The following is a 17,358-nucleotide window of genomic DNA, read 5'->3' as shown; positions in this document are numbered from 1 at the left end:
CCGCTAGAGGGAGCACGGGATTAAGGAGGGGGTGCAGGATGCTGATGCTGAACTGGCCAAGCTGGGAGGAAAGAAGAAAGGGAGGGGAGGGGAGAATCGAGGACGGCCGGCCTAGGCAGGCCAAGAATGCAATTGCCCTGGTGGTGGGAGCTAGGAGACCCTTGTGCTTGGACGGGACAGTGTCGGGGGACACGCAGGATGAGCCCCGCGACCACTGGCACCTTCTTGCTGACAGGTTAGTGGCCCGCGCGCGACGGGAGGTCCTGGGGCCAACAGGCCGCCGCCTCCCCATCCCCCGCCCGGGTTTTGGGTACCCGGGTGCATTTTCTGGGCATCAGCCCCTCTTGCTGCGGAATCCCCGGTGCACCCCTCCTCCAGGACGCCCCGCACCCCACTTCCCGGGCCCTGTGCGCCCCCTACCAGGCTTGACCCCTGGCCTTTTTTCTCCGCGCCCCCCGCGGGCCCCTCCCTGCCCAGAGGCGCCGAAATTCCATCTCCAATTTCCATTCCCGTTGCTCCCCACCCACCCCCAGCAGTCCTGGTGGTGAACCTCTCCCGATCCCTGCCTCAAAGAGCTGGGGGTCGTTGACCACTTGTGGGGGGGGGTGGTGGCTTACCCCGCGAATGGGGCTCTGCAGCCCAGAGGCGAGCCGTAGGAAATGGGTGTCAAGCTGCGCCCCCCTCTACACAAACGCATCTTTTTTTCCTTTTCTTGAATCCGATCTGGAGAGAACACAGAAATGTGCATTTGAAACGCCTAATTCTCCCCTCTTTGTAAGCGAATTTCTCGGCGATGGAAATCTCGTTTTTCTTATGTTTTTTCCCTGCGGAGCAGGGAAACGGAATCATGAAACGCTAGGAGCCAAACAGGGTGTTGAGGTCAGGGTTAACCTCGGCTGGGGGCCAGAGATGCTGCAAACAGAACGGTTTGCCCCACCAAGTGCACTATTTCGAGAAAGCAAAAACAATTAGAAACAGCTGTGGATGCCTCCAGTGTAGTTGGCGGGCTTCGGAGGCTCCCAGCTACGGCCTTGTGGTGGTGATTACGAGGTTTACGCAGAGACCTAGATCTCTCTGCAACATTACATTTTTCTAAATCTTGTAGGGTGAATGAATACATTTAGTCAGGGTTACCGCACGTTTAATCCTTTGAAGCGTGTTGCCGAGATTCGGCCGCAAATATTTGTGTATATTTATACGTATAAACATTTATTTTACGTTAGAGAAAATTGCAATGAGTTACAAGACTTTAAAATACTGATGAGGAAGGATGCTGGAAAAAAAGCCTTAACGTGGGTTTCCATTTAAGTGCCTCAAAGTGTTAGGCACTGAGAAAAGGGACAATCTGTTGATAATCTTAGTAAAAGAAGTTTAAAATGAAAAACCAATTGCGTACAACTGAGTGAGGTTCCTGAAACACAGATGAGACACATTTGTATATAAAGGCTAAAACTGAGCATATTTCAGTAACATTGCTACAGATTATTTATACATTAGAGGATAGATAAGAATTTGACCCATTGTAGGAGGATAGATAAGAATTTGACCCATTGTAGATGATACGATGGCAGAGATCTCAGTTAAAGCGAGCCTTTCTAGGAGTAAACAAAACTGTAGCACATTTATTGAGATTCTACTTTTTAATCAGAAATAAAATGTTGACTATCAGATATGTGAATGAATGAAGTGCAGATTTCCAACACTGAAAGATATTTTTCTAGGAAGTTGGGTGAACATAATTATACTGTTTAGAAGTGCCTAGTGCCTTTCAATGTTTAGGATGTTCACTCTTTTCTGCAATGTAGAATAATTTCAGGATTTCTTATGTATGCTAGAGTACTGTTCTGGTGACCACCGGATTGTCAAATTCTTAGCATTTTTTAATCCAGGAAAGTTACTTCATCTACTTGTTTGTTAACTGATAGACATTCTTTTTTCTAAAAAATGAAATTAAAAAATAGTATAGGTGATAGAGAAAATTCAGGTTTAAAAATCTATCCCAAGACTTTAAAAGTTTGAACAAGTTTGAACCTATTTGAATTTTTATTTCAAAATGTTAGCCAGGATATTTTTGGCGGGGGGGGGGTGAAAAAAACCCCAGCTTTAGTATTATCCTTATCATAATAAAAGTAATTCCTATTCATTGTACAAAAATTAGGGAAGAAAAACTCCAGAAAACTGGGGAAAAAAAAATCAAGAAGAAAATCAAGATCACCTGTAATCTCTTCATCCTGTGATAACCCCAGTAAACATTATGGGCTCTACTTTATCTATGCATATATATGTGCCTAAATAATATACATTTTTCACAGAGTTGCACATGTATAATTTCTAAAAATTGAAAATGGGATCAAATTAATTTCCTCCATTTTTTCTCTTCAAGGAGCCTTAACTATCTAAAAAACATTAAATTTGCAGAGTTTTTTAAAAGGAAATAGTATTAATTACTTTTTCTAATTAAAATTTTAAATGAACAACATTAGTACGCAAATATTTAAAACCAAAGAATAGAGTTTTCTCTGATCTCACTATTCTAACATATACATAGTAATCATTTGGTATATTTCCTTGTGTTTTTTATTCTTCTACATATGAAATAATTTTTGCTCAGAAATAGATTTTTCTAAGGAAAAAACAACATCAGTAGATAAGTAGTTTTGATAAAACTTTTTAATCTAAAGCAACAAAACAATGTTAAACATTAAGACAAAAATACAATGTTAATAGATAAATACTTGAGATAACATGTTACCTAAAACAACAAAACTGCATTTAAAACCACCCCCCCCCAACTTAATAGACAGGAATTTAAAACACTTTCTTGACATTTGTTATCATAAGTGAATTTTGGATTTTCTCAGATATTTGTTCCCATTGTTGTTTGTTTCTTACCCGTTTTGCACAAGATTACACACAAAGCAAAAAGAGGTGCTAATGTGCATTATATACTTTATCAAATAATAACTGGGCATTGTATCTGAACATTTTAATCCATTTTTATGAGAATTTCCTGTGGATCTATGAAGCTGTTGATTTACCACCTGTATTTTAACTTCTAGTGTAGTAGGAAAATTGTATTTCAAAACAAAGTGGGATTTTCACTTGTCAAATAATAGCTAGAGTTTCTAATTGGACATTTTACTTATTTAAGACAATTTGCCATGTATCTGTGAAGCTGTTGATTTGCTTTATATGTTTAGCTGAATTTCTTGGGTGGTGGGAAAATGGTATTCCAAGAAAAAAAAGTTGAATTTTCACTTGTCAAATAATAACTGGACTTTCTAGTCGGACATTTTATCTATTTTAGATGACAGTTTGCTGTGGCTCTATGAATCTGCTGGTTTACCACATGCATTTGGCTTACCTTTTAGTATATTAGGAAAAATTTATTTCTAAGCAAAGTAAAATTTTCAGCTGTCAAATATTACCCGGACTTAGTACTTGATCATTTTATCCATTTATTATAAGAGTTTGCCATAAATCCAAAAACTGTTGATTTACCTCATATATTTAGTTTAAATTCTAGTATGGTGGACAAATTGTTTTTCTAAGCAAAGCGGAATTTTCACTTGTCTCTCAGACATTGAAAATTAGCAAGGGACAGTGAGAAAACCGATGAGAGAGAAAAGTAACACGTATCCAGTTTCTAGCACTGGTTTTCACTGATAAAAACCATGCTCCAAACAAAGTGTTGAAGCATTGAAGAAACCCTGACATGTTAAAAAATTCTCAATCAGATATTCAGATTGGTTGGGATTGTAATAAGTGCAATATTTATGGATCACATTTTCTCCAAAATAACCAGCTACTTTGTTTCTTTTTCTTTTTTACTAACTGTCCACACTTACTCTATCTGATCCCTTTTCTTAGAACTTACCATTAGGTCAGTTCTAAACACCCAAGTGTAAATTCTATTGTTGGTCTTATTTCCTACTCTTAGTATAAAAAAGGACTCTAAGTGAATAGATGGGTTTATGTGTCCGTTAGAGATTCTTGGTCTGGAGCTCTGTTTAAGTCCAGAGCTTCACAGAAATATTAACATTGTGATTTTTTTCTTTCTATCCTTTCCAGTCTCTCCATCAGAGACAGAGAGACAGGCACGATAGAAAGACAGATAGACATGGGTAGGCAGATAGACAGACGGACAAACATGGACAGATAGACACTTGGGCACACACACATGCATGACATCCAGGCTTTTTCTAAACTTTAGGATCCAGTTCTCCAGTTTGCTATCTCCCGGATTTCTAAAAATATTAAGCCAAAAGTATCAGTGCATAATTCAGAAAAAGAAGCTGGTGTTTCTAAAGATCAACAAGTATTTTTCAGGTTGGTAGAATCAGATAGAGTCTCAGTGCTCTTAAAGTTGTTCCACATGAACTGCTTCCGAACTGCTTCCAAGCAAAATTCTGTCTAAGCAAAATTCAGTTTTTTTAAACAATGTAACTATAGTAAAGACAGTATTGAATAAAAAACAATCTCCACCGTCTGACACTAGAAGAAACATTTCCATTGATGTTCCTTCCGTTCTAGTCTTTGTTCCATGTGCATATATATTTTTACATGACTATAATTTTAATATGTGTAGATTTTTTATACTTTGCTTTGAAAGATAAGGGAATCTTGCTTTCAGCTGAGCGTTTGTCAAGGCTTTAGGATGCTCTTGTGTGTGAGATGCTGTGTTAGACTAGCGGATTGCTTTGTGAGCATGAGGCAGGCTGAACCAGTACCCACCAGGTGTGGGGTTTACTGGGTTTGGGTCTGGGAGTGGTCCCTAGTGAAGGATCACAAGCCTTTGCCCTGGGTCTTCTCTTTTTCAACATTTTTATGGATAACTGTGATGAAGATCTAAGATGCTTGCTTTAAAATCCATGGTTGACTTGAAAAAAGGTTAACTGTTACAAATAGATAACAGAATTTAGAGTTAACAAGGTTTAAGTAGGCTGTAGTGCTATTCAAAAATATATTTTATAGCAGTAAATGCATCATAATTCATTGGTGTGTAAGGAAGGAGGTGACTTTACGTGGTGGCGGTTTTTGAGGAAAAGGACAGTATGAACCGGTGGCATAACGTGGCTACAAAAATATCAAATTTAGATTCCAATAATAGTGTAGTGTCCATATGTCACAAAAATTAACAGTACCCTGCTCTAATTAACCACAGCTGTAGTATTGTGTCCATTTCTGGCTGTCACGTTTAAAGAGAGACATTGACAAAGTAGACAACTTCCAGAACAGTCCGTGGGGATGGTGAGGGGTCTGGCAATCCTGTCATAGGAGGTATCCTCCAAGGGTCTGGAAATGTTTAGCTTGAAGACTAAAAGTAGACAAACTCTCTTCTGTGCTTCAGAAAGCAGATCTAGCTGCAGTGGGTGAAAGGTAGAGATGGATTTCAACTTGAGACCTTTCTAACAGTGCAGCTCAGGAAGGGAATCAACTTAACACCTTTACTTGGTCTCTTATTTTAAAGTATCAGAAATATTTACCTTTCTTGTAATGAATATTTAATTTGAAGACCGTGATAACATTTTAGTGTAGGATAGCAAAGATACTTGTGATGGAAACATTTTATATTTTCTGATCAACTATCTAAAAAGAATAGTCCTATGTGTTGCAGGTTGATTTCTTACAACTTGAAAATAGCTGCAACAGGACATTTTAACACATTCTTTCCTCCCTTCTCATTTCATTTCAAACATGAAAATCTGAGAACTAAAGTTTTATCCCCCCTTGCAAATTATCCTGGCTTTAACTTGCTTCCTAGAGTTGTTCCTTTCCTGGTGTTTCTTGCTTGCTGAGAACGGGCTTCTCTGGCAGAGTGGCTGCAGATGCCTGGGGGGGCGCCCTGGGTTAAGGGGGAGTGGACCGCTGCTGGGCAGCTGAGACCTCAGCTGCTTTAGCCTCTTACTCAGGGGAAATGTGCAGCCATTCTCCCTTCTGCAGTCCCCGCCCCACCCCCACCCCCCCTTTATATGTCCTTGCAATACTTAACAGTTACAATTTTTAGCTTTTCAACAGAAAATAAAACCTTTCAATCAAAAATAGCTGCTGCCCCTGTGCTCTTTTAACTTCTCTTCCTTTCAAGTTAGCCGCGTTTCTGACCGCCACTCTTAGTGTTTCAAACACGTCTCGGGACAGATTTTTCTTTCCTCTCCATCTGCCTATTGATTGTTTATTTTGATTATCATCTCTAACTTTGAAACTGTGATTGCTCAAAATTAATTTGTAGGGCTTCCCTGGTGGCGCAGTGGTTGAGAATCTGCCTGCTAATGCAGGGGACACGGGTTCGAGCCCTGGTCTGGGAAGATCCCACATGCCACGGAGCAACTAGGCCCGTGAGCCACAACTACTGAGCCTGCGCGTCTGGAGCCTGTGCCCCGCAACGGGAGGGGCCGCGATAGTGAAAGGCCAGCGCACCGCGATGAAGAGCAGTCCCCGCACCGCGATGAAGAGTGGCCCACACTTGCCGCAACTAGAGAAAGCCCTCGCACGAACCGAAGACCCAACACAGCCAAAAATAAATAAATAAATAAATAAAAGTAGCTATAAAAAAAAATTAATTTGTAGAGTATGCACACAGGACCCCACTTCTAAGAAGTGATAACCTGTAACACATCTGACTCCATAGCAACGATTTTTTTGTGCCCCTCCCCTGACCCTTGAAAACTAAGACTCTGATGAGAAATGTGAAGAAAGAAGAGAACGTTCTTCAGTCATCTTTTTAAACCAACTTTTTCCTGCCTCTTTTACTCCTGCCACTTCTCGCCACACCCAAAACTTTCTCCTCCACTCAAATTGTTAGGTCAGATATATGATCAAGCTAACCCTGACTATGTGAAGTGTATTTTTAATGTTGAACAAGTTTCTCCTCTTCTTATTTTCTCTATCTTTTATAAATGTGTCGTGCACTTTTGTGGGATAGTAGTAATACACCGGGCAACTTGTGATGGCTGGGTTCCCAGTTGTTGAAGATGCCACAGGCGTTCCTGAGCTAAGCTCATGTTTCCGAGAGAGAAATGCTCAACGATGAGCGTCTGGCTTGTCAGCGCTCACGCACCTGATCTGCAGGCGGCTACTTGCAATTCCTTGAATGCAATACTTGCTCCTGCTCCTGGGTTTGGGAAGCAAATGACCTCCAACGTTTAAAATTTAAAACTTCAAGAAGTTATCTTAGTAAGTAAATAGGTAGCCTCGAAACATGAGTTGCTGTGCTTAGTAATGTTATATTCTTGCACAAATCAACATATTAGTAAAGCTGAAGTGCTGTTTTCTTCTTGGGTCACTTTGGTAAAATTCTTATTTTTTGTGTCTTCGTCTAAGAATTTCTATGCACTATTTATGCAATCGCGGTTTAAATGTGTCTTATCACTTAAAAAGCGCTCGTCTTTAGCACATCTCATTTTCTACTTAATTGCCTTGGACTAATCAGATTTTTTAGACTAGCTCTTTGGCATTCTGTACCACGGGAATCGCCACGGCATCTGTTGTGACACGGAAGGCAGACTTTTTCTCTTCTGACAAATGAAGCCGCTCATTTCAAAAATGTTTAGGAGTTAGGCAGCTCCAGTGTAAATTCTTTCCCATTCTTTAGCTTTTCCCTCATTCATCTGGTCACCACTTTGATTATTATGGAGATTTGGGGTTCACTGTGAATTTGAAAGAAGAGATCACAGTTAATTTTCCTATAGCAGTTAAAGTGAAATATTTTAGTTCCTGATTTCTTCAGCAATAGACGTAGAAGTAAAGTTGATTTTTTTACCTTGGAATGCAGAAGAAGAAAAAATTAGCCCCATGGTTTTTCTTTTTTTTTTTTTTCTCCTTAGCAAATTGGTGTTTCTCACTGTGCGGTAAAATGTCAGTGGCTCTTCTGTCCTATGAAAGAGTTAATCAGTGTAGCACCTTTAACCTCTTTCATTTTTTTGTAGTTATAGAATTGATTCTAATCAAAGGCCAGTACTGCAGAAGTGGAAGCAGAACAGGTTGCTACATGTGTTTATCAAAATTTGAAATGTATGTTATTTTTTGTCTAGCTGTTTAAATTCTAGTTTAGTTTACAAATGTACTCCTTTAAGTGATGAAAAATAAAAATATAAGGACGTTTATTGTAGGATCGATAGTAATAATGAAAAACTAGAAAAAAAAATTGGGTCATCTTACTAACTAATACTTTTTTTATTCATTTATTTTTTGAGTATTGACTGGTTTTGAGACTGTGTTAGGTGCTGGGGAATACACTTTCCCAGCCGTTAGGGAAGTTTTACATTAGCGGGGTTGACAAAGATTAATCAATTAATCACATATAAATGTGCCCTCAGAACTATGATAAGTGCTACAAACACTAGTAGAATTTCTAAGCAGGGGATTTGGCCAGACATGGGGATTAAGGAAGGCTTCTCTGAGAAGGTACTCAGATCTGAAGGTTGAGTAAACGTTACGTGAGGTGAAGAGGAAAGGTATATTTGAGGTCAAAGGAAGAGCTCTGTAGAGGCCCTGGGGCAGGTTGCCCTGGCAAATAGAAGGTGTTGGAAAAAGTCCAGTGATGTTGGAGCCGGGAGGGAAGGGGAACTACAATATGAAAGGAGGCTAGATAGGGGGTCAGGGAGCAAATTTTGCCGGGTCTGTTAGACTACCTTAAAGAGTGTAATCTTCATCCTAAAACCAACGGGAAGTCTTTGGAGGGGTTTAAGCAGGACTTGATCAAATTTGCATTTCAAAAAGAGCACTTTGGCGGCATTGTGATGAAAGGATTGGAGGGCTCAGGATAGAAGCGGTAGTTCGAAGGCTACTTTAGTAACCCAGAATAGAGATGATGACCTCCCAGGCTAGGGTGGTGATGGGGAAATGAAGATAGGAGGGACATCTTGAGGGGTAAACAGCAATCGGAGTGGGTTGTGGATTGAATTTGGGGTGGAGAGTGACAGGAAATATCAAGGATGATTTCCAGATTTCTGTTGTATTCATGGGAATGAATGGTGATACCATTCTCCTGATGAAGAATGCCGAAAGAGGACCAAACTTTAAGGGAAAAATCAGGAGTCCTAGTTTGGACAGGCTGAGTTTGAGGTGATGATAAATAAATTATGATTGAGCCACACAGCATAAAGCTATGCAGTCTTAAAATGTGATATCATGTAAACACGTTCAAGATATATGCTAAGGGGAAAAGTGTGATCACATTATGTAAAGAAAAGCATGGTGTATGTGTGTGTTTATATGTGTATGTGTATAAACATACGTTTGCATATGCATAGAATATGGAAAGATGCAGGGACTACTAAGAGTGGGTACCCTCGGCAGTGGCATTAGGAGGATGGCATTGGAGGGAACTTTTATATTTTATACCCTCCTGGTTATACTATTTGAATGTATTACAATGAAAATGTGTGGCTTCTATAATAAAGAAAAATAATGACTGTTTCAAGTAAACACCCATTAGTATATTATTGTTATATTTTTTATTTTGAGCAGAATTTTTTCCTACAGTTTTGCTTCCTTAACCCAGTAGCTCTTAACCGCTTTGCCTTTTAATCCTTTCCCACTAGATTGCACTATTAGGCTAGATTTCACCGTCTGCGTAGTATTTTGTATTCTACCTTTCGCTAATTTTATTAATTTCAAAACAGTCCAACATTTTGCAGATGAGGACATTAAATTGTAATGGTGCATGTAACTAGTGCATATATTATGTATCCCATTTTCAAGGGTCCCACTGGTGCTCCTTATGCATCTAGTGTTTCTGAGATAGAATATAGATAGTGCCATTTCCGGGCAGTGAAAACCCAGTACGTGCCTTGGTTGGGCTATTTGAGCAAAGGTGTAAAACTCCAAAGAGAAGTGGATAACCCTCCCTTCTCCATGAACTATTCTATCAAACCAACACTTCTTCTTTTATCAGACATTTAATTTTTCATCCAGTTTTGATATATGTAATGTGAAGTCGGATCTTGTGCCCATGCAGTTTTTGCTTTTGTTGTGTTATTTCCTCAGAATAAATACCTAAGAGTCTGTGAGAGTCAGAGAGTACAGATATCAATATAACTTTGCTTCTTTTTATTTTATTTTATTTTTATTTTTATTTTTTTAACATCTCTATTGGAGTATACCTGCTTTACAATGGTTTGTTAGTTTCTGCTTTATAACAAAGTGAATCAGTTATACATATACATATATCCCCATATCTCTTCCCTCTTGCCTCTCCCTCCCTCCCACCCTCCCTATCCCACCCCTCTAGGTGGTCACAGAGCACCAAGCTGATCTCCCTGTGCTATGCGGCTGCTTCCCACTAGCTATCTATTTTACATTTGGTAGTGTATATATGTCCATGCCACTCTCTCACTTTGTCCCATCTTACCCTTCCCCCTCCCCGTATCCTCAATTATAACTTGCTTCTTATCACACCTGGCTTTTGCAGCTCTCAACCAGTCTGCCTTGGCCGGTACTGGGAATGAAGACGTGCTAAGATGCCGTCTTCTTAGCCCTGTGAAGTTTGGGGTGGTTGGAGCCCCTGGGCTTCTCCTTTCGCTGATGAGCAGCCTCTAGCGTTTACTCCACTCTGCCATACAAATATCATTTTTTCATGTGTCTCATGACCGTGAAGAAAAAAAAAAAGAGTGCTATATTCTATAATGCCAACTGTAGTGACAATAGTTTTTTCATTTGAACATCTATTTTTTAAAAAAAACACATTTAAAGAAATCTAAAATTTCCTTCATATTAAGTGAAGAGTAAATGTAATAATAGCTTATATTTTTTGAGAACATCATTGTGTGCTAAACACTCTTCTAAGGGTTTTAAGTGTATTATCTCATTTAATACTCACAATGCCTCTATGAAGTGGGCACTGTTCTGGCCCTACCAGATGAGGAAACTGAGGTACAGAGACATTGAATAACTTGCCCAGTGGACAAAAACTGGGATTTTGAACCCAGGCACTCTGTCTCCAGAGATGCTGATTTAGACACTACCTTTCTGTGCTCCCGATTTTTATTTCACTCTAAAGTCTAAAATCTTACCTAGCTTGTGCTAAAATTATAAAACTCTAATAACTTTAAATTATATTAATTACTTACGTTCTGCCCTGCCAGGCTCTTCTGTTTTAACAAGGTTTAGAGGCTTCTCCTTCTGGCATTTTCGGTTTGAAGTCTTGCTATTATACTTCTCTTAGAAATATTTTTTTCTGACTCCCTTTGAGGTTGGGGTGGACAGTTCTCCTCAGCAAAGCCATTTTTTTCTCCATAGGTTCCAACTAACCTTTTAGCTTTCCTCTTTTAATGAAGTGTGTGTGTGTGTGTGTGTGTGTGTGTGTGTGTGTGTGTATACATACGTACATAACACATAGGATTAATTCCCATGGGTGTTGCCTCCTTGCTAGCTGTTTCTAATTCAGCACTCAGGGAAAACTTATCTTTTTCTAGAAAGAAAAGTAAGTTGAAGAGGACCTACTAGTAATAATAATAATATCTCAAATTACATAAGAAATATATAGTTTACAGAGTGCTTTCCCATTTAACCATTTGGGGATCGTATTAATGAGTAGATAACGGGGACTTTTAAGTCAATCAAGAAATGGGTTCAAAATCCAACTCTGCTACTTACTAAACATAATGACCTGGGATAAGCTACATAATTTCCTAAGACTTCTTATCCTTATTGTAAAATGGAAGTAATCATACCTGTTTCACGTAGTGATGATGTAAGGATTGGAATAGTTATGTATAAAACCTTTAGTGCCTTGTACTTAGCACTCAAAACTTGGTAGCTAATGATAATGGCAGCTAACATTTTTCAGAGAGAAAAATATAAAAACAAGATTTCAGTATAAGAGACAATTTTAAAAGTATTAAGGAGAGTTGCCTAAAAAGGGGAAGAGAAAACGTAGAGGGCAAGGGAGAGACATAATGACACGGGGAATGATGAGAGAAGGGAAGAGATGTAGGCGACATGAGCTGTCTATCCTATTTATGAAAACAAAGTCTGTGTCCCCTTTGAGTGAAACAGGAAAAGAGACAGATGAACCAGTGGACAGAGAAAGACTTGACAGTTTGGTTCTAAGGTGAGTGTTAATCAGATTATATTTCATCTGGCAGATTCTGCTATTTACTTGGACAGTGATGTCAGACTAAATTATTATTTATTATTTCTATCCCTTGACATTTTGATTAGCTCATCAGCAATCAGTCACTATTCACAGCTCTTCAATTGCTTTTATTAAATAGCAAACCCTTCCTCACTAAGTCAGCAAATTATTCAGGTTTGGGAAAGAGTCATGTCTCTTCAGAGAGTGTTTGCCCCAGGCCAGATGAGATGCAGTCATGCTGCTACAAGACTCCAGATGAATCATGGAACCTTAAGACAAACTTTAAGTATTGAATGGTTTCTAGGGATTTTAAGGACATGCCAGTCACCACTGGATTAATTCAGGCTTTGATGAGTTTTGAGAGGGAGCCTTGAGGAATTGGTTAACTTGTATACCATGCTATGCTAGCTAATTGTGTGAATGTCTTCTTAGTCTGGGCTCTGTAAACACAAGATTCATATTATTCTTTGCTTTTGTGTTTATGAATTAGAGCAAAACTCATATCCAGGTACAACTGTAGCATAGATTATCATGAATCCAATGAGCACAGTGGAGTTCTTTCAGGATTTCTGAGGATGGTCCATTCTCTTTGGAAGGAGTCCAAGAATCAGTCTATACAGGCTGACTTTTTTTCTTTACACACTAGATTTAATCTTGAAAAGTAATATATAGAATAAATAGTTTCAAAAATTGAGTCATGTTTTCCCATCCTAAGGAAATTTATTCTCATAGAAAAAAAATGGTGTGCTCCTTTTCTAATGAAAATCAAACTTATTAAAATACTACCTTTTTTTTCCCCAATGAGTATTCTGCATTTGTCAATGTACAGATTACAATAATTTTCTTTGCAAGAAGTTAGCTAAGTGGATCCATGATCTTGGACACACAGTGAAAAATAGATATTTCAGTGTTACTGAGATTTCTCCCTCAAGGTGTGGGACTTGAATGTTTAAGCAGACACATTATCTGTGGTGTTGTGTCTTGCCTTTATTGACATTGTCTGGTGAGTAGAGCAGTAAAAAGTTGTCTTTTTATTTAGATTTATTGGACTGTGGTCTTCTGTGGTCAAAGTAGGACTTTAGATGGATCAATATAAACTTTAAAAAAATGAATATCCTCAAAGCAATGCCAGCCTTAAAATAGAGCTATATCTGTGAGATGTGTTTAAACTATTTTACCCTGCCTCTATTTTTTAACAACTGAGGCACCAATCAAATTTGTCTTTTGAATTTTGAAATTCTTGTCTGTAAAAGCCAAGTAGGCTGCACTTACACAGGACCTGGAAAGCTTGAGCAATGATATGTTGGTTCACCCGGCAAGGATGTGCAGTGACATTAAATCTTATGGGTTAGTGAGGTTCTAAAAGCCAGAGTATAAGGAAAAAAATTCCATAGACTTAAGTTACCCTAGTAAATCCTTTAAATTACCGATGAAGTACATTATGTGTAGTTTTGTGTGTATAACTGAACAATAATTCTTATGCACAGCATGGTCTGAGAACCACTGGGCTAGAATAAAGGAAGGAACAAAAGGGGTGCTGTCTGGACACCCAAACCCTTCTTTCTCTATGGTAACTCCCCAATCCATGGAAAAGTGGAGAATTCTGAAGCGTGCCTGCTTGCCTGCAGGGTTTACTCCATTCTGCTGTAGGATCTAGCCTCTATAACCTTCAGACATGTTAACAGATTCTCTTGGTTTTGTATGGATTGAACTAGACAATCTACATGAAAGCACCTTGCTCAGGACCAGGTGATGTGATGGATTTAAATGTAAATGTTGCTTGTCAGGTCCACATATATACATTGTTTTTTGAAGAGTTGTAGAGAAGAATTTGGCCGCTTGCTTCCTGTCTTTCTAGGTTGAGATTTCCCACTGTCCAGCAGTGACTTTCATGTTCTTGCAAATTGGCTGCATCTGTGGGCCAGTTGGGGATAAGAGAGAGTAAAGTTTTCAGTTATAAGGTTAGCCCTACATTTGTCACATTTGATGTGACTTGGTTGAATATCCTATATACCCTTGGGTTCTGTAGGTCTTCTGTTGGTCTTCTAGAGTTCGTATTTGTGTGTGAGAATCACCTGATGAAACTGTGTAACCCACCTACCTAGATTCTCCATGGTGGAGTCATGAATATGTGTTTTAAATTTTTTTATTTTGTAGTTTTTGGGGTGTGTGAGAATATGTATTTTTAGAGAGCTGCCCAGGTGATTCTTATGTAACTAGCATGTTGCCTTTGGAACCCAGCAATTAGGAAAACCCTTGGAGGTGGGATATTTTCCACAAGAGGCCATGAACATTTCTGATCCTATTTTAGCTTAAATTATTTAGGAAATGACTACTGTATTCTTCATCTAGATTTAAAAGGACATAACTTCAGTTCTTAGGTGAATCAACCATTTATTAGGTGAATCAGCCATAAGATTGGTCTTTTAATAGATATAAAATTAGTGTACTTAGGTTTACATAATTTAAAAATTCAATACCAACCAAGTCATTTATTCACTTGGGGTGGTGAGGCCTTTGATTTCCACTCCCAGGTATCACTGAAATGATCACCTGAGGTTTTGTTTGATTGTTTATTTTTAATAACTTGGGTTTTGAATTGTATTCTTTTTTTCATTTTGGAAGGGGACTTGGTATTTCTCATAATTTAGTTTAAGTTCAGAATTTTACTCAAAATTCAGTTTGAGAAGGAAATAACCATTTCATCTCTGATTTACTAGGGTGAGGAGCCCTTTCAACATTAAGTGTCCTGTACCCCAACAAATGTTTCTCTCTTCACTTGTCCTTACTCTCTGATTCATGAATTATTTTCTTTATACGCTTGTATAAAGCATATATGCTTTGTATATGCTGTACAATATACAAGTATATGTATATTGTATGTTTCTGCTTGGTCCCACCCATTCTAGTTTTTCTGGGATTGTGTCTCATCATTTATGTTCCTTTTTGTTACACCTAGTCTCTCTCTCTCTCCTTATGTCTTTTCCTCAGCTTATAAACAAAATTTGTTTCCCTACACTAAAATAACCAACCTTTTTCTCTACGTTGCTGCTCCTCAGTCTGCCATATCATTTTATCTCTTTGCTTCCCTATTCTGGCCAGTGTTCTTAAAAGATTAACTCTGTTTGTTGCATCTACGTCTTGGCCTTTTGCTGTCTGGCTTCTACTCTTACCACTTTATTGGAACTCCACTTTCAAGGAGTCACCAATAACTTCTCCCCTTTCACATCTAGCAATCTTTTCTAAGCTCTCATCCTCTTTGACCTTTTTGCAGTAAGTGAGGATGTTGATCACACTCTCCTTTTTGACAACTCTTCCTTTGACATATGTATATGACACTTCAGGCTCAGTTGTCCAACCTGTCTGACCGCCTTGTCTCTTATTTCTTTGCTGAATTATCCTCTGTTTTTTGCTATGTAAATGAATTTATTAACATGTTCTTCTGCCTTTGTTGTCCCTCCCACTTTTCGTGCATTCCTTCTTGCTATATATTTCAACTCCAGAAGCTAGGACAAAACTAGGGGTACACCCTGGGGGATTTGGGAACTGAGCTGAACTCAAAGGGAACATATCTGAGATGGCTAGAGGAAGGGAGAATGAGATGTTGACCCAGTGTTGTAGTTAGGAAAATGGTACCTAAATATCAAGTCTGGAAGATAAGGATGAAAAATGGGAGAGTAAGCAGTAAGATTGGTAGTTTGGATGATTGGAAATAGTATAGGCAAATAGGCCAAGAACGTGAATGTGTATCTTCTCCAGATCATTTTGTACCTGACAGTCTAATGCGTGTTACCTGAGAGCATGATCTCTCTAAGGAATTGCATTGGGACTTTGGCTTCAACAGTCATTTCTCTGGTGATGAACTTCAAATCTGCATCCTTGCCTTAGATTCTCCTGTGAACCAGAGTTCTATTTCCATCTTCTTCTTAGGTGGTTTCACCTGGATATCCAACTGGTACCCCACATTTAACATATCCCCAAATAAATTTGTCATCTTTCTCCTGAAATGGACTCCTTTTTGGCATTCCTAATATATCACTGTTCTGTGTCATCCTCGATCAAAACTTCAAAGCCATTATTGATTCTTTTTTTTAGCCCACATCCAGCAATTTGAGAAATACTGTCAGTATCTCTCCCATGATGTCTTGTAACTGGCCCCACCTTTACTCTTCCTTTCTTCAACCCCTGATTATGGGCTGACTGCTACTCTACACTCCAGAGATATCCCCCTATTTAGTATCCACTAACCCTGATTCTGTTCATTGCTGCCAGTGTAATGTTTCCAAAACTCAACTGTAAATTTAAAAGACGTTTTAAACTTATCACAACATTCCTAGCCAGGGAAAATTGCTTCCCCTCTCAGTGTTATTGTAGCAGCTATGCTTTCTACCACTGTGTGTATATGTGTAATTGCTATACATATACACTATATTATATATTACATGTATATTTTGGTACATGAATTATCGATCCCTATAGATTGTAAGCTCCTTGGAGGGCAGGAACTGTGTCTTTACTTTGTATCCCCATATATTCCTTGTACTGACATGCAACAAATATTTATTGAATGGAATTAAACAGCTCGCTGGGGCTGGAAGGAATCTGATACCAGTTAATATGTAGTAGGTGATTTGTGATAGTCATTTTAATTTGACATTAATTTCATTTTTTGTGCATTTGTTTTATTCTGAAAAGCTTTTTTATTAAGCTGTGCTGATGGCATAAATGGAACAGTTAACTGGAAGACCAAACAGGCCAACAGTTTTATTATCAGCAGAAAAATGACTGCTGGGAAGAAAGATGGTGAGTTTAGGTTGTAAATCTAAATCCCTTTTGGGGAGTCAATTAAATGTCCGCTTCCAATAGTCCTTTTGCTTTTTCAGTCATGTGTGGATTTTTTTTTTTTTGATAAGTCAATCTGAAAAAAATCAAATTTTGTTTTCCTAATCTTCTAAAACTTCTGATCCTCTGTGTTCGTAATCCATTATTTTCCAAGTTTTTTTCCTTTGCTGTAGTTTTCCCTTTTTTTAACCAAAAATAATTCTTGTTTTTAACCTAATGTTGCCCCTTATCCAGTCACTAGCTTGCCACTTATGAAAATTGTCCCAGTGTGGTTATTATAACAATTTACTTATAACATTGAAAAACATTAAGAAGTACATTTAACGTAAATCGTTTAAAAACAGTATTTACATAACCTTAGAAAAATGGTCATAAAATATTTTGGCTAGTTTTGGGTGATTTTTTGAATGATTTTTGTTGCAAAACCAAATTGGTATGTT

At 38.4% G+C, this 17,358-nt stretch overlaps 1 protein-coding gene across 5 annotated transcripts in view; it reads left to right on the top strand.

The window, feature by feature from the left end:
• The first annotated feature begins 49 nt into the window (after nucleotides 1–49).
• SGCE (sarcoglycan epsilon) overlaps nucleotides 50–17,358 on the top strand; it is a 68,544-nt gene continuing 51,235 nt past the window's right edge. For 2 of the 5 annotated variants that reach the window (XM_007195750.2, XM_007195748.2), the window contains exons 1-2: nucleotides 51–235; nucleotides 16,772–16,879. In XM_007195750.2, the coding sequence (XP_007195812.2) occupies nucleotides 127–235; nucleotides 16,772–16,879 (217 nt within the window). In that variant the 5' untranslated portion in view covers nucleotides 51–126. Of the gene's footprint in view, nucleotides 236–16,771; nucleotides 16,880–17,358 lie in introns of all 5 variants that reach the window. The other 3 variants (XM_007195749.2, XM_007195752.2, XM_007195751.2) reach the window with 3 other exon arrangements.

The sequence above is a fragment of the Balaenoptera acutorostrata genome, chromosome 7 (genome assembly GCF_949987535.1).
Source record: "Balaenoptera acutorostrata chromosome 7, mBalAcu1.1, whole genome shotgun sequence".
In the NCBI taxonomy this organism is placed as follows: Eukaryota; Metazoa; Chordata; class Mammalia; order Artiodactyla; family Balaenopteridae; genus Balaenoptera; species Balaenoptera acutorostrata.
The sequence above is the reverse complement of the archived record's forward strand: the minus strand, read 5'-3'. Positions and strand labels throughout refer to the sequence as shown.